This window comes from Heptranchias perlo, chromosome 6, assembly GCF_035084215.1.
Source record: "Heptranchias perlo isolate sHepPer1 chromosome 6, sHepPer1.hap1, whole genome shotgun sequence".
Taxonomy (NCBI): domain Eukaryota; kingdom Metazoa; phylum Chordata; class Chondrichthyes; order Hexanchiformes; family Hexanchidae; genus Heptranchias; species Heptranchias perlo.
In genome coordinates, this window is record NC_090330.1 from 44,520,068 (window position 1) to 44,538,110 (window position 18,043).

General features: G+C 42.9%; 2 protein-coding genes and 1 long non-coding RNA gene across 3 annotated transcripts in view; 1 reads left to right on the forward strand and 2 right to left on the reverse strand.

Annotated features, from left to right (window-relative positions):
• Window positions 1–535, reverse strand: part of LOC137322951 (transmembrane protein 182-like) — a 32,390-nt gene extending 31,855 nt beyond the window's left edge. The window contains exon 1 of the mRNA XM_067986210.1: window positions 61–535. Coding sequence (XP_067842311.1) covers window positions 61–210 — 150 coding nt within the window. The 5' untranslated portion in view covers window positions 211–535. The remainder of the gene's footprint in view (window positions 1–60) is intronic.
• A 6,803-nt stretch (window positions 536–7,338) lies between these two features.
• The window catches only part of mfsd9 (major facilitator superfamily domain containing 9), a 30,756-nt gene continuing 20,051 nt past the window's right edge, over window positions 7,339–18,043 (forward strand). The window contains exons 1-3 of the mRNA XM_067986211.1: window positions 7,339–7,506; window positions 16,069–16,156; window positions 17,635–17,678. Coding sequence (XP_067842312.1) covers window positions 7,378–7,506; window positions 16,069–16,156; window positions 17,635–17,678 — 261 coding nt within the window. The 5' untranslated portion in view covers window positions 7,339–7,377. The remainder of the gene's footprint in view (window positions 7,507–16,068; window positions 16,157–17,634; window positions 17,679–18,043) is intronic.
• LOC137322515 (uncharacterized) lies at window positions 11,610–13,738 on the reverse strand. The gene is made up of 2 exons (XR_010963148.1): window positions 13,607–13,738; window positions 11,610–11,860 (listed from the first exon to the last, which is right to left on the reverse strand). It is a non-coding gene; the product is annotated as an uncharacterized lncRNA (long non-coding RNA).

Genomic DNA, 18,043 nt, shown 5'->3' on the forward strand with positions numbered 1-18,043 from the left:
TTTGCTCCTCCATTAGTTCTGGTTGTAGAAGTCTGCGAAGTAACGGAGATTGACACTAACCTCTGCAGAGATTGAATCCGTTCTATTTCGGACAGAAGGACATGTTTCAGTGGCCAGCAGCCAGTAATCTGTACCGAAAGCCAGTAGAAAGAGTAGAACTCCGAGAGCTCCAAACACCCCGGCGAAGAATAGAGCCACGCTGAGTTTCATAGTTATCAATTGGTTTATTCTATATTATTAAACGTTGTCTAATTGACCGAAGGACGATATTCAGGAAGATCCCTCTTTCACTCTCACTCTTCGTCTCTGCCCTGTTTTAGGAATCTGATCCTGCTTCCCTCCTCTTTGCACACGGGTGCGGTGATTCAAAAATAACCGACCTTCTTGTAACCATGAAAGGGACATGTTACAATTCCCATGTGCATATCACAGCAGGGTTTAGAAAGGCCTTGCTGACCTCTCCCTTTTCATTTTGGTCTCAGAAGTATTGGGATACTGGAGAATGCAATTCACGAAGAAATCACGTCGCAACTCTGCGAACAGCTGTAATAAGTAGGAAATGTTTATAACGCCATGCCAAAGTGTAGCATAATACTGTGGTAGGGTGCCTCATAGCTGATCCCGTTACGTCGCTTGCCTTTCGAGTAGCACACACGTACCTCAAGTTTGTGAATGTTTCTTTAAGATGCTGGCAATGTAGGTAGTAACCAAAGGAGGATAAGATTAAGATAAAGTATGGAACGAGAACAGGCCTTTTGGCCCGTTGAGCCTACTTCTGCCAATAGACCATGTACAATCTGCACTGTTATGGACTGTCCCTAATTTGTTTAATTACCCGAGGGAAGTGAATAACTACAGGCAGAAATTCCAAGACAATGATCCAAGGCCACACCTTATACTGCCATGCCTGAGAAAGCGAGCCAAGGATTAACAATCTCCACCAACTGTTGTATGATCACTGGAGATTATGTGGGATGTTCTCCACATTCCACTGACTTTTGAAAGGCAGAAAATAACACACCATCAGCCCAATGTGTACAGGTTGAAACTACTGGATTTATTTACTGTTTGAATAATACATAGAAGCAATGAGACATTTCAGGGATTTTCAGAAACAACAAAAATAAAATCCACCCAAAAAGGATTGAATATATTTCTTATACGGTTTCATTAGTAACAGGACTTGGATGAAACCTTCTTTCAAAGACCTTCACAACGCAATGATATGAATTTCCAATGCATTCACAGAGTTCAGATTGCCAGCCAGAGCTGAAACTGCACAACCTGAGCTGTGACTTGTGCTGTGGGAATTCTTTCATGCTACAAACATTTCTTTGAAATCAACAATCAAACTGGGAGTACAGCAGATCGCACGCCTTCCTAGGTGAGATGTTAATGTCTGGATACTACCGGTTTCTTCAAACATTTCCCTTAATGGTTCAGCAATTGGAGACATTAAACTTGTCTGTTCCATGTTAATACTTGTTTGATTAATTTCTGAATGAAAGCGTAGACACATAGAAGACCTCTCCAGGATAGATGTTTCTCTTTAAATAAGTAGATAGTTTTGACCAGCTACATGCATTGCTCATCATCACAGAAATAATGGTATTTCCTTAGAAGTACAGTTTTTTAAAACATCTGATTTACCCTATCTATGTGAAATCATGCAACATAAAATGCAGAAATCTCCCTAATTTGTCAAAGCTTCCTCCATATCACTTATGAAAAGTAAAGGATCCAGAACAGATTCAATCAGAACTCTGCTAATCTGGAGCCCTGTCCATATATTATTGCCTTCTTTCTATTACAAAGTTAATTTTCAACCCAGCTTCATAATTTACCATTATGTATGAGGAAGGGAATTCAGCCCATTTTAGCTCATCTATTAAAAATTGACCCTACAATCCCTTCATTATGTCATCCAATTGTTTCTTAAATGACTGTGCATTATTTGGATATGTTGAGCAACGAGGCTACTAAGATTCCTAGGTCTCTTCCAACTTCACCCTTAGATATTTTATCACCCTTCTTTTGCGCAGTACTTTACACTTGTCCAAATTAAATTTCATCCACTATTGTTCTGCCCATTTGCAAGTTTTGTCCAATTTATTTTGTCATTTCTAAGCAGCTACCACAACAACAACAAGAACTTGCATTTATATAGCATCTTTAATGTAGTAAAACATTCCTAAGTGCTTCATAGGAGCGTTATCAAACAAAATTTGACACCGAGCCACATAAGGAGGTATTAGGACAAGTGACCAAAAGCTTGGTCAAAGAGGTAGATTTTAAGGAGTGTCTTAAAGGAGGAGAGAGAGATAGAGAGGCATAGAGAAGAAATTCCAGAGCTTAAGGCCTAGGCAGCTGAAGGCACAGCTGCCAATGGTGGAGCGATTAAAATCAGGGATGTGCAAGTGGCAAGAATTGGAGGAGCGCAGAGATTTCAGGGGGTTGTAGTGCTGGAGGAGGTTACAGAGATAGGGAGGGGCGAGGCCATGGATGGATTTGAAAACAAGAATGAGAATTTTAAAATCGAGGCATTCCCGGACCGGACTTTTAAACTTTTACCATGTTAATTTGTAACTATATTGATTGCTGGGACCCACTGAGAACAGTTGCATTATTTGAAAAGCGGAGTAAGGCCTACCTGCAACGTTCATCTGATTTCTCTCTAAATGCTGAAAATTGCCTGGCACCAGCTCTATTTCCTCAACGTTCTCCAGGCTTTCCTTCAAGACAATGACAACATCACTTTATGACAGGTCCAGGTGGGACCGCATCCTATAATGCTGTGGTCACTGTTTCTATAAAGCATATCACTCGACGTGTCATGCTTACCTATGATTTTCACAAAATTCCATTTTTAATAGTTGAATAACTTTTTCTTTGGTGAAATTCCTGCTTGTCAATTTATGAGATGTCATCTCTGGGGAGTGGAATATTTTCCTGCACCCAATATCAGCATCAAATGGAAAAAAGAATAATCCCACCGTTCACTTATTTTGCGTGAAAACCCCAACTGCATTACAACTGCAGGGATTGGTATCTTTTTCTTTTCTAGATGCTGATCCAAAAAGGTTAGTCATTGGCTGGCCCTCTTAGTTTGGTTATGTCAGAAAATGTTACCAATGTTGCATTGAGTGACTGAATTTAAATTTTTATTGTAAATTAGGAACACTGGTGGTGCTAATATTGATCCCGGGGCAACCCACTCAGCACTCCTCTGCGCCCCACGGAGAAGGTTTGGGCCGTTGCTACCCAGGCTCCTTCCTTCCCATGTGCAAATCTCTGCTGCAACCCCCTCCACCACCCCCACCCACCTCCGTGACTTAACTAACTGCCAGCACGGTGACCTCTGGGCTGCTCAATCTTCATAGGCCCAAAGCTGGCGAGCTGCCTGTGAATGCCCGTTTTGGGCAGGCAGCTAACTATTAAAATGGACCGGGCCTACCACTGCAGCACCCAACGGCTTCCCATCCCGCATTTAAAATTCTCCCTTCAGTGTCTCACATATGTCTTTGATTTCTCTCATTATGCCTCTTTTTGTTTCGTGCGCTTATCACTTCTGCCCTTTAACCATTTCCTAATCCTCACCTTACAGGACATTCTGTCTTTTCCTCTGTTTCATTGTATGCTTTGTTTCCCCCTTCCCCTTCTTAAATGCTATTCATCTGTAATATCTTTCAGCTCTGAGGGTGAGTTAATACCTGAAACATTAGCTGATACGTATTTTCTCGACAGTTGCTGCCTGACCTGCTGAGTTTCCAGCATCTTCTGTTTTATTTGCAATGCGTTCCTATTTCTTAATTTGCCACTGGAAGGCATGATGTAGTGGTGTAGTATCATTGATCAAATTATTACCCACACCCAGTAAATTGTCTTGCAGGACACGTTGCCAGACAATTCCTTTTAGTAACAGCTGTCTTGTTTCTTCCATAATGAAGCATTCTAAAGTATTTGCATATTCTCTCAGCCTATGGATATTCCTAAATAGGTTTGCATAGGTAATAAATACAGGGAGAGTACATTTAGGTACTCATCCCTATTAAGTTACAACCCATTATATCTCACTAGTAATGACATACATCCTGTTATTTCAAAATCAAGAATATGTAATAAAATTAATGAACTTTGAAGAAGTTCTGCTCCAAAAGCTGTATCTGCATTATTTTGCTTTTGATTTAGTGTTTAATTCACTGCCACCTCTCTTCTAGGAATGCCCACCTTGAAGAAGTTCTGCTCCTCCCCCCCTTTCCTGGCTCTGTACTTGCTTAAAAACTGTTTAATCTTCAACTTCTTCCAGTTCTGGTGAAGGGTCATCGACCTGAAACGTTAACTCTGTTTCTTTCGCCACAGATGCTGCCTGACTTGCTGAGTATTTTCCAGCATTTTCTGTTTTTATTCCCGATTTCCAGCATCCGCTATATTTTGCTTTTAATAACATTAATGATTGAAGTCCTCAGAATTCCATGATATTTAGATGTATTTGGCACAAATATGGCACATTTTACACAAGATAGCCACAATACATCTTAATAAACAAAACTATCTGATCCTGCAATTAGCAGGGAGATGTTTGAATCTCCTTCATTAACCACCCCATGTGAATTTGTGGACTCTCTAAAGAGACACATTGTGAATGCTATTATATCCAGTTCTATTGTGAATGCGACTGTTCTTATTGTCAATTATAAAAGCATTATATACAGCAATGAATTCTGATACTTCCCTACGATTGAAGGTGAATTTACAATAGGGACAACATTACACACACATACTTCAACTAACAAAATTCAATCTCTGCAATATCAACTTAGCATATTTAATCAAAAGATGGACTTTTTATTCCTGTTAACATTAAGGTAGTTATGAATTCTAGTCTCTAGTTTCCAGTTCTTGAATTCCAACTGTAATTGACAGAAATATTGCTATTAATATTAGTAAATAAAAGACATTGGGTGTAGATTAAATGTGTAATGTTAGATCTAAAGTGCTTAAACAACAACAACATACATTTATGTAACACCCTTAATTAGAAAAACGTCCAATGGCACTTTAACAATCATTTGGTCAGTTATAGAAGCCAATGGTCTGTAAATTTAAGTGGTTTCAGTTGGTCATCATTTTGAATGTTAGCCAAGTATATATGTTTACTAACCCTCTTATCAATATCAAAAGGCTCCCATACGGTCCTTCTAACCTCTCAGAAATGTCCCCCAATGGAGGAAAGCTGTGGCACCAAATGGTAGCAGTTGTGGAAATCATTGCAGTAAATCAGCATCTGCCACTGTGCTGCCTCAATTACTTGAAGTCTCTAAAAATTTTGGAGAATAATATTATTGTGATTTTGTAAAAGTAGTTTGTCTTCAATTTTTTCAAACCTAGTTCCACACACACAATACTGGCAATGAGTAGGGTCAGTGGTTTGTCATGGAAAATGATTTGTTGTCACTCAGTTCTATATTTTAACTGCTTTTGAGACTTTTAATGCAAAATTCCAGTTGTCAGGCAGCAAATCACACTACATGCCATTTGTTACATTACATCACACGACTACCAATCACTTGCCATTGGAATAAGTAAATAAAATGAAGTTTGAGAGGTAAAACACTGCTTAAAAAAGGCTACTGAAGTCAATGGAAATTAGATGGTTGCTGAAATGGACAATTTGTCCACAATGCCAGTTTTAAGTCCGGGTGGCAAGTTGAAAATCTACCCTCCTATTAGTTTAAACATATATGGTTTGTGAGTCCCCCACCATGGGGGTCTAATAGAAAGATAAGGCGCTGTTCCTCAAGCTTGCATTGAAAAATGTAGCAGGCCAAAGAAAAAGAGGTCAGAGTGAAAGTGGGACTAGAAATTAAAGTGGCAAGTGCCAGGGAGCTCAGATCGCACTTGCAGACAGAACGGAGTGGTGCTCAGCCAAGTGGTCATCTTATCTGCATTTGATTTCCCCAATGTAGAGGATAAGAGTATATTAGTTGGAGAAGTGCACATTGAAGTAGTGTTTGCAGCTCTAGACATTGGTGTGGGAGGTGAATGGACAGGTGCTGCATCTCCTGCACTTGCCAGGGGAAGGAAGCACATGGTGGGATGGTGGAAGAGTGAACTAAGGTGTCACAGAGGCAATGGGCCCTTTGGAAAGAGAGGAAGGGAGGATAGGGGAAGATGTGTTTGGTGGTGCGATCATATTGCAGGTGGCAGAATTGGCAGAAGATGATCTGCAAATGCAGAAACTGGTAGGATGGAAGATGAGGACAACGGGGAATTCAATCGCGTTTGTGAGAGCAGAGCATGGGAAATGGGGTGAACCTGGTAGACATCACTTCCTGTTAATGTCACTTTAGCCATTTAACCATCTCCTGTTTTCCTTTTAAGCACTTTACAGGTCATTCTACTTCCTCTCCCATATGTATGATGATCTATCTCACCAAACATTGCCTTTTTCCAGTCTAGCACTCTTATTTTTAACTTATTATCCTTTTCCAATCTCATATTGAACTTAACTATATATGGTCACTATTTACTCAATGTTTTTCTACTCTTACATCAGTTATTTGCCTCACTTCATTTCCCAGAACTTGTTTCCTTGTTGACGAGAAACATCCTGATCTAGGAAGCTGCATTCTAATAAGTGCTCCCTATTTTATTCCAGTTTATCTTGAGATAGTTAAAATGACCCAGTATTATTGCCTTGTTATTTTTACATACCTCTCTAACTGTTCTATCTATTCCCCTTTCACAGTCATCCATCCCTGTCCTTCCCTCCGCTCTCAGCGTTGCTCCCGGGTCCTGCTGCTTGAAGTGTTTCCAGCTGCGGCACACTGGAAGTGGGAATTTTTGTTCTTGTGAGAATCACCGCCTAAAATATGCAGGGCTGGGACGCCCCTCCATTAGTAGGAGCGGCCCTGAGAGGGAAGGGAGTAGGTCCACGCTGATTTTTGCCTAACATATGGACCAGCCTGTGAAAAGTTGACAGTTGCCATGCATATCAAGAGGGGTATAAATTCAGTGTAGGCAAGAAGGGTCAAATTACTTCCTGATGTGCTAAAAATCTGTTAAATTTCTGTGAATATCCACCTCCTGCTGTAAAATTCTAATTCTATGACTCAATGACCTACTCATGTAAAAGTAACATGTTTCAACTGATCTGGAATAAACGGAATCTTTCTCATGTTAAAAAGTCGAGAATGCAGGTAAAATAAAGGTCAGTTTTACCCGTTCCTTTGCCCCACTACAGAATGTTGTCACTCGTTTTGTGACAGCTGCAATGTGGTCAGTGAATTTAGCTGCTGGGTGGAATGCGCATGCGCAGTTCCGTTCGCTGAGCCTGGCTGCAGCGCGATCGCTCACACCGAGTTCTATTTGTCGGCAATGAGAGCGCGCGTGTCCCCGCGAGTCAGTAACGGTCGCGCCCGGACGATGGGGCCGGACTGCTGGCGTAGGCCGCGTGCCCCCGGCCGCCCGTCTCTGGTGTTGTGTGTGTATGTGGTGGGATTTTTGGTAAGTTACATATGTCACGTAACTAGGATCAGGGGAGGGCACTGTTTCAGGAAGACGTGTCTTGCACTCTGCTGTGTTTGCCTGTGATAATTCTGCGAACAGGAAGTGGGGTCTTTAATAAAACGGTGGTCAGTCACCAGTCCGAGAGAACAGCATTTTCCGTATGTTGTGACGGTAAATTCTCTGCACTGCTGTCAAGTAAATCACCACGGCCTCGAGCCGCAAACATTAACATCTTTTCAAACACTGAGATATAATCACTTTGCCGATGGCGCCTTGTTGAAGTAAAATCTGTTATGGTGTAATGAACCTTTTTATTGACCTTAACTTACTGAATTAAATCAAGGTTGATAAAAACAAAAAGAGCGTATTATACTCCATGATTCTGAAAGATCTTAAGTATTGTTTACACAGCTGTCCCGGCTATGATCACATGTAACAATATGTAAAACTTTTATTTATATTTGATTACCATAAAAAATGAGAGCTACAAAGCATTACGTGCAGGAGGAAGTGAATAAAGTAAATAAAACTGGAAAGTCCCGCTGCCGTGGGATACTCCTTGACATATATTTAGTCTGGGTGAGCATTTGGATAAATTTACAAGTAAGGTTCCAACAGTTAAAAGTCTGGATTTTCCATAAGTTTTTTTTCAATTTCACAAGCTGCCTATTTGTTAAATTTCCACTGGATGGACAGGGATTTGAACACCTGCTGCTACTACATTGTCAACACTTCTGATGGATACCCACCACGGCTGTCCACGATTCAGGAATTCCTCTCCCTTTGTCACATTCCACTTACATTAACTTTTAAACTGCCTTTACTAGAAATGTTTATGTTTATGTGCATACATATAAATCGCCCTGATTTAAAAACTATTCTAAGTTTGAGAACTAATGAAGCAACAAGAAGTTCCAAATATATATTTTTTTACTTGGGCCTTTATGTGAAATCTTGGTTACCCAACAGGCTTGAGGGGCTCCTGTTCCTCTGTTCCTATGACCAGGGAAATGCCAATAAAATTTAATACAGACAAATATAAAGTATTGCATATTTGGCAAAGAAATGAGTGACATAAATATACAAGGGGAGAGAATTAGCACGGAAAAGCTTAGAAAGGAACATGGGCATAATATTATACTAGCCACTTTTTTTTACATTTACATGTATTATGAAGCTGTTGTACATTTCAGTTGCATAGTGCTTGTGGAAGTGACGATCCAGATTCTTTCCCCTCAGCCTGGTTCAGTAAAAACTGAGTCGAATACATTTTAAAGTTCAACGCAACTTTAATAGCAGGGTTCTTAGTCTGCAGCATTGATTTGGACTCCTGATAGAGTCCCTCTATGCTGGCAGAGCAAGAACAAGAAACATACAGAAATTCACACGTTTTTATACAGATCAATAGGGGTTGGAACATACTTAACGAGGGTCAACACCAATCATAAGCCGGGCATAGGTTGCCATGCGAGGTTACATAATTGCCGGCCAATCATAGATCGTCCATGTGCTGATCATGCTGCTGTTAGACATCAAAGGGGATACTTACTCACCTGGAATGTTCTTTCCTGTTCCTTCTGTTCCTTATCTCCCAACTTGGAATGTCTTTCAACTTTGGCTAAGCTCGTTACCTATATTGATCTTCCATAAACATGGAGACATTCAGACCAGTCCTTGAATCACATCAAAGACTACATTGATAAGACAATGCAAACCTGCTGACTATGCAAACATATGGCCCAGCAGGAGGCCAGGCCACCTGTACCAATCTCAGTTACTAACTAATTAACCCTTTCTAACCATTTTGCATTCTGCTTCTTTGCCACGTAGGCATCTTAATATTTTACTGAAAACTGACCACGTAGGGATTCTCAGAAGGAGTCCATTAACACATCCAGCTCTCTGGGCATGATAGTGCTTGCACCAGAAGTAATGCAGGTCAAAGGGTGAGGCAGTCTGTTTGGAATCATAGAATGGTTACAGCACAGAAGGAGGCCATCGGCCTGTCGATCCTGTGTCGGCTTTCTGCAAGAGCAATCCAGTTAGTCCCACTCCCCCACCCTTTCCCTGTAGCCCTGCAGATTTTTTCCCTTCAAGTACTTATCCAACTCCCTTTTGAAAGCCACGATCAAATCTGCCCCCACCACCGTTTCAGGCACGCATTCCAGATCATAATCATTTGCTGCGTAAAAAAGTTTTTGCTCATATCGCCTTTGGTTCTTTTGCCAATCACCTTAAATCTGTGTCGTCTGGTTCTCGACCCTTCCACCAATGGGAAGAGTTTCTCTCTATCTACTCTGTCTAGACCCCTCATGATTTTGTACACCTCTATCAAATCTCCTCTCAACCTTCTCTACTCTAAGGAGAACAACCCCAGCTTCTCCAGTCTATCCACAAAACTGAAGTCCCTCATCCCTGGAACCATTCTAGTAAATCTTTTCTGTACCCTCTAAGGCCTTCACATCCTTCCTAAAGTGCGGTGCCCAGAATTGGACACAATACTCCAGTTGATTTCTGGGAGTGGTCTGGTTTGAGGGGAGAAGCCCTGCTTACTGTTGGTCATGTAGAATCAATGTCAAAACAGCCAGTCTGCCCCCATCTTGAGTTTCGTGTATAATTCTGGGCATCGTACCATTGGGGAGGGGACATCCTGGCTTTGGATGGAGTACAAAGATAGGCAACTAAATTAATAAATATGATTGGGTACTGATGCTAAGAGGAAAGATTAGGCATGCTAAAACTGGGGAAAACAGCTTAGAAGTGATTTTATTGAGGTACTTAAGATCTTAAAATTGATAAACTGGATCCTAGAGAGATTTTCAATATTAACATAAGCTCTAGGGTACATGGCTTCAACTTTAGACAAAAAAATGAATACGTAGTTTAAGATAAAAATTTTCATACAGAAGGTGGTGAATACATAAAATGGCCAACCCAGGGAGGAAGTGGAAGCAGGATGTTATAAATTTCAAGAGGGTGATGGATATATTTTTGGCAGTTTAGGCTATTGAAGAATATGAACTGTGAGACCTTTGGAGCTTGCCTGATGGATATAAATAGTCTTTTCTGATACTGTACAATCCTCTATTCCTTAGTACATTGGAACATACTGTGTGGGGGTTGAGAGAGTTATATAAGTATGTCTAGTGATGTGTCACGATTACCATGGTCTCCAGGAGCTTGCTTGACTGTCTTATGGAGTCAGGGAGGAATTTCCCAGAGTTTTCCTGAAATTGGGCATTGTTTTTTTTCCTCTCCTTCCAGGAGCTAGCATTAAAGAAAAAATTGCTTAGCACCTCTAATGTCCTCAGCATGCCCCAAAATGCTTCATCGCCAATAATTTTTTTTAACTGTAGTCACTGTTGTAATGTAGGCACATTTGCACACAGCAAGGTCCCACAAAAAGTAATGATATAAATGATCAGTTAATCTGTTTTTAGTGATGCTAGTTGATGGATAAATGTTGGCTAGGACATCAAGAGAATTCTTCTCTCTTCTTTGAATAGTGTCATGGAATCTTTTACATCCACCCAAGAGGGAAGACGGGGCCTGGGTTTAATGTCTCATCCAAAAGGTGGCAGCTCTGACAGGGGAAGGAGTGGGTCAGTGCATGTAGAGCCCCCCAACTCACCCATCAAGGATCTGCATCCTTGGCATCGATCTGCATTTTTTCACCATCGGACTCCTGGGCCACTGGAGCCCGCAGTTTTTCATGCTTCCCTTTCTAACTAGCTATCCACCTTTAGCTATTCACACAGTCTCTATGTCTTGTTGTTTCTTTTGTCTTTTATTGCTTAGATTTCTCTCATTATGACTCCTTTTGCCTCATGCAAATATCTTCCATTATTTAAACATCATCTCAGCATTTTGCAAGTCATTCTATTTGCTTCCCTGCATGTGATCTTTGTTTATTTTCCCCATTCCCCTTTCCCTTGTTCCTGTTCCTTTTTAAATGCTGTTAATCTTCCAGTTTTGAGGAACAAGCTAAAAGAAAAAAAGAACTTACATTCATATTGCAACTTGCTAGGAATGTATTTTTGTTTTAGTATATAAAAAAAGTCCTGCGCCTGTATGCTAAGAATGATTTCAACATGCAGTCAAACACTTGAAGGTTTATTAAAGGTTAAATGATCCAACATACTCATGGCCAACATCATGATTACATAAGACGTGAACACGGAAGAACAGTTGATCTCAACTGTCTCTCTCTCCTTCCAACTTCTTCCCCCTTCTGATTTCTTCCCACCTATCCCACTCCATTTCTACAGTTTCTAGCTGCGCTATTCCTATAGGCCTCGGCATCCATGATCCATCTCGCAGTCTCGATCTCCATTCTGATGTCTTATTGTCTCTATTGAGAAAATATTGATGTTTAGAATTAGCAAGGCATGTACTGATAACTAAGTCTCCAGTTTGGTGTGATAAGGTGAGTCTAAATGTAAGCATGTGCCAGCTGGCCTTAAAGAATGCTGTAGTTAACCTTTGTAAAGACATATAGGGTTAAATTTTAACCCAACAAATGGGTGGGTTGAGGGCGGGTGGGAAGGTAAAAATTGTAAAAAAAAAAGTAAAACCCATCTCCAACCTGCCCACTTACGGTTTTAACGGAGACGGGTCGAGGGGTCGACGACCAACCCGCTTTTAGGAGGCGGGTCGGTCAGTAAAATTTTTAAGGAGGCTGCGTGCCTCCATTTTAACAGCATTTTTATTTTTAACTTCTGGGGGCTGGATTCCCGGGTGTTCTGCTTCACGCCACGTAAGATGAGGCGAGAGATCCCGGAACAACAGCTAAGTGCCTTTTTATATGGAATGTACAGCACAGAAATAGGCCATTCAACCCAACAGATCCATGCCGGTGTTTATTCTCCACACGAGCCTCCACCCTCCCGACTTCATCTAACCCTATCAGCATATCCTTCTATCCCTTTCCCCCTCGTGTTTATCTAGCTTCCCCTTAAATGCATCCATGCTTGTCGCCTTTATGGCACTACTTGTTGCCTGCAGGAGGAGTGTTTCCTCCAGGCCCAACAAGCCTACCTGCTGCGATCCTACTCACAAGATCGACCAACCACCCATCCCCCATGCCCGACGATCTCTGACCCTCCCCCGCGATCTCCGACCCCCCCCCCCGCCGCCGCGATCTCCGACCCCCCCCCCGCCGCCGCGATCTCCGACCCCCCCCCCCCCGCCGCCGCGATCTCCGACCCCCCCCCGCCGCCGCGATCTCCGACCCCCCCCCCCCCGCCGCCGCGATCTCCAACCCCCCTCTGCCGCCGCGATCTCCAACCCCCCCCCCCCGCCGCCGCGATCTCCGACCCCCCCCCCCCCCGCGATCTCCGACCCCCCCCCGCCGCCGCGATCTCCGCCCCCCCCCCCCCGCCGCCGCGATCTCCGACCCCCCCGCCGCCGCCGCGATCTCCGACCCCCCCCCCCGCCGCCGCGATCTCCGACCCCCCCCCCCGCCGCCGCGATCTCCGACCTGCCGCCGCGATCTCCGACCCCCCCCCCGCCGCCGCGATCTCCGCCCCCCCCCCCCCCCCGCCGCCGCGATCTCCGACCCCCCCCCCGCCGCCGCGATCTCCGACCCCCCCCCCCCGCCGCCGCGATCTCCGACCTGCCGCCGCGATCTCCGACCCGCCCTGCCGCCGCGATCTCCGACCCCCCCCCCCGCCGCCGCGATCTCCGAACCCCCCCCCCGCCGCCGCGATCTCCGACCCCCCCCCCGCGCCGCCGCGATCTCCGACCCCCCCCCCGCCGCCGCGATCTCCGACCCCCCCCCCGCCGCCGCGATCTCCGACCCCCCCCCCCCGCCGCCGCGATCTCCGACCCCCGCCGCAGCGATCTCCGACCCCCCCCCGCCGCCGCGATCTCCGACCCCCCCCCCCCGCCGCGGCGATCTCCGACCCCCCCCCCTGCCGCCGCGATCTCCGACCCCCCCCCCCCCCCCGCCGCCGCGATCTCCGACCCCCCCCCCCCGCCGCCGCGATCTCCGACCCCCCACTACCCCGCGATCTCCGAGCCCCCACTACCCCGCGATCTCCGAGCCCCCACTCCCCCCCGGTGACTGACCCCCCCCACCCCCCGATCTAAGACTTACCTCCTGGCATCCGCTCCCTGGCTGCTGTCCCATCCGACAACCAGCCTGTCAATCTGGCTGGCTGTCAGGCGTGCAGCATAGTGAAAAAAATTGAAAGACGTCCCTATGTCAAAATCGTCTGACTGAACAGCAAACCCATACTTCCGGGTTTCCTGTCCAGAAATCCCCGCCCCCAGCTCGACGTTAAAATCTATTAGTTACTTTTGCAGTCTTTCAATTCTAAAATGGAACATAAGAATATAAGTAATTCTTTTGTATAAAATGGAGTCCCTTACTATTTCTCAATTTTAATCTCTAAAAGCCTTTCACGACCTCAGGACGTCCCAACATGCTTCACAGCTAATTAAGTACTTTTTGAAGTGTAGTCACTGATGTAATGTAGCGAAATGCAGTAGATAATTTCGAAACAGCAAGGCCCCACAAGTAGCAATGAGATAATTGACGAGATTATCAGTTTTAGTGATGTCGGTCGAGGGATAAATATTGGACAGAACACCGGGAAAAACTTCCTGCTTTTCTTCGATTAGTGCTGTGGGATCTTTTATATCCACTTGGAAAGGATATTGGGACCTTGGTTTAACGTCTAATCTCAAAGACCACACCTATGATACTGCAGCACTCCCTTAGTTGAAGTGACAGCATTAGATTATGTACTCAAATTTCTGGCCTGTGAGCGCTACCTCTGAGCCAGGGCTGACACCCGAAATGTTGATTTTTGTTCTCTCCACAGATGCCGCTTGACTTGCTGAGTGTTTTCTGTTTTTGTTTCAGATTTTCATTATCTGCAGTATTTTACTTTTTATTCAATCTTTTCTTGTTGGTTCTTATTTTCTTACATTTCAGTTAGCATTTAATGAACCCATTAGCATTTCTCAAAGTAACTGATGCGAGACCTCTACTGAAATGTGGTTATTCACTTTGATGGGAAAAATAGAAAAACGGAATATTTTTTAAATGGTGAGAAACTATTAAATGTTAGTGTTCAGAGGGATTTGGGTGTCCTTGTACACGAAGCACAAAGATAACATGCAGGTACAGTAAGCAATTAGGAAAGAAAATGCTATGTTGGCCTTGAGGTGATCTCATTGAAACATATAAGATTCTAAGTGGGCTTGACAGGATAGATGCTGAGAGGCTGATTCCCCTGGCTGGAGAGTCTAGAACTAGGAAACATAGTCTCAGGATAAGGGGTCAGACATTTAGGACCGAGATGAGAAGGAATTTCTTCACTCACGGTCATGAATATTTGGAATTCTCTACCTCAGAGGGCTGTGGATGTTGAGTCGTTGAGTATATTCAAGACTGAGATCGATAGATTTTTGGACACAAAGGGAATCAAGTGATGGGGGATCAGGTGGGAAAGTGGAGTTGAGGTCGAAGATCAGCCATGATCTTATTGAATGGCGGAGCAGGCTCATCCTACTCCTGCTCCTTGTTCTTATGTTCTTATATTATCACATCCCCATTAATGGCTAGATATCAGTTTGAGTTCACACAGCCTACTTTGGAAATCCAACTTCATAGGCTTGTAGCAAGAATCTGGTGGCATCAAGTAACCACAGTGGCATTTAACAGTAGATACAGTGGTATTTACAGTGGTATATTTCATTGGTATTTACACCATGGAAACTTATGTAAATGACTTGTCACATATCCACTCTGAATTAAGTGTCTCAGCCCATCTTAGTTCACATATATAATGTATGCGTTGATTTTAACATGAGATAGTTACATAATGCAGACTAACAGCTACACTAAAGTTATAGTATATTATATTCTACTACCCACTCATTTTAAAACTAGTGTGTTAGTGCAGAGTGATCCACACATAGATACTGTTCTTTATTTTGGTATATTGCTTATGTTAGTTTATGAGGTTGTTCTGTATCTGTTCATACTTTGTTCACTGTAATTAAAGTTCAAATACTAAGGGCAGAAGTAAAAAGAAATTAGGAAGTTAGAAGTAAGGAGAGAAGTCAGCAAAACTTTTTCATCCGAAGGATTAAAAATGTTGTTATAAGTTACTAAGGAAAGTGATTGGACACTGGGTTCAAGAAACAACTAGATGTATTTCTGGTGAGAGAGAAAGGATTGAGGGATATGGTGCCCACATATAAGTTTGATCTATTTAAAAAGGCTCAGGTTTGCTTGGCCCAATTGTCTTTTCCTATTCCTAAAAGTTCTGATCTTATGAGGTTGGATACGCACCATTGCATTACATAAGAAGCCCCATACCATCCCAATACAGATTTGCTTGCTTCAGTTAAGTGATTTTCAATGGTTTTTGACTGAAGTAAGATTTTTCATGGATAGGGTCGGAAACAGATCCTGCATCTCCTGATAGCTGGTTGAAGTGGTATTGAAGCCCACTCTGCACAATCCACATTGAAAGTGTCTATGTTTGTATTTTATCAAGATATTGTTTATTAGTTTTATTTATTTTGTGTGTGTGCTTTTTTTAGGATTTATTTGGTGTGAGCATGGTAGTTCCTTTATTAAGTCGACACATCAAGCTTCTCGGAGGAAGCTCAACAGTAGCAGGACTAGTAGGTCAGTATGTTAACGCACTCTATACATAAAGTGTTCAACAAATAATTGTTAACTTGAACTGCCTTTTATTGTTTAACTCTTTACTTTAGAAAACATTTTTTGAGTGGAGTCTGTTTTTAAAAAAAATAAACAATGAATGGCCCTGATGGCTCAGAGGATAAATGAACTACATGCTGTGGTGCTGAGCAACATGGAGCAGTGAGGTTCCAGATTTGATGCATAGTTTTGCTGCATTAACTGATTTTAGCCTTGACATTGGGGAGGAGGGCAATACAATTAACCTCACCATCCAGGTAAAAGAGGACGGAAATTTGGCTATGGTTCCTTCTCCTGTTCAATTACTTCGTATGCATGAGTGGATTACTTATTAGAACAGCACTGAGCTCAGTTATGACGCTCCTCATGTTCAAATGGTCTGCCAACGCTCACTTTCCAAGCTCAAGTATCAACTTGGGTGAGGTACAAGAGAACTATGGCCAGCCGTGGAACTATACAGTAGCATGACACCGTCAGGAAAAAAAGGTTTGAGGGGAGGAGATCAAAGGAGAAAATTGGCAGGTAAAAAAAAATTTAGGTGAACAGATCAACCAGCTTCGAAGTTTATTTTATTCACAGTCACCATTTTGAGTACCTTGTTTGTATGTTTAAATGTTGGGGAGAGGGTAGATTTACAGATCGGTATCTTGATTACTGCCCTCTATTCAGATGGTCATATTAAGCCTAAGTCCAGGTAGTCTTTTTTCAGTGTCTGCCTATTGGAGTGCTCGTGGATTAGTGCTCCTGAGTGTTCCATGGCATTGGGTCGGCTGTAATTGGCATCTGCTATCGACTTTGCGATTTTGGTTCTGCAGCAATGGTGAGAGCAGCTTTAAGCTAGCAACTTTTAATGTTTGTCTCTTGGGAGGAGGGCGGGGAATTGTCCATAAGCAAATAAGATCCTTGTCCTCAGTGAGGTAAGATTCCAATTGACTGATACTTTTCTTTATTATTCCTAAAATGCTTCTGGTTCACACTTTACCACTAGACCAGATGCCCCACTATTGATATTGTGCTGGTAGGATTCATTTTTTTCAGGCTTTAAATATATATTTTGGCTCATCTTTTTTTCTAGGAGACATTGGGACTGCGAGGAAAATGCTTCCTCCTTTTGGACTTCCTTTTCTGGAGGCATTTGTAACTTACCTCAATTCTACATCTGTCAATCATTGATAGATCTCCAGATGGAGGACTAGAGTATGCCATAGAAGATTTGGTACTGGTTTCTACCATCTCTTCTAACTCGAGGAGCATCTGCCTTTTATTTCAGAAGACAATTTTTTAGTCAGTTTAGCTTGTTTGCATGTGAGACAGTATATAATCACGGGTTTGATTCCTTTTAAGGTACTACCGAATACTATAATTTGGGGTGGTGGGGGAGTAGACTTTATACAAGTAATAGCATGTTGCATTAAAACTGAGTGGATGCATCTTTATTTCAGGTTCTGTGTATGGACTGCTGCAACTTTTTTCCAGCACAGTAATTGTAAGTATCACATCTCAGTAATAGAAGTTAAAATTGCAATTAGCATTTTAGTAAATTTAAATTATCTTGTCATTATCAACTCCTCTGCCAAATGAAACTTTCCATACAAAGTAGACTTAATTATTCAGTACAGCAAATGTATTTTTTTTGCTATACCCCCTTTCTACTGAAGGTTGAGACAGTTGCAGACAGCCCTACAGTATGTCACCAAATGGCCATTATTCATGTGGAAGTATCAGCAGCCTATTGAACAATCATGACCCAGTTCAATCATGGCCATACCTAGATGTGCAGAGGTGACTAGATCGTGATCAGAAGTGAAACCTTGACTGAATGTTTCTACCTTCCTTAACTCGTGGACACTG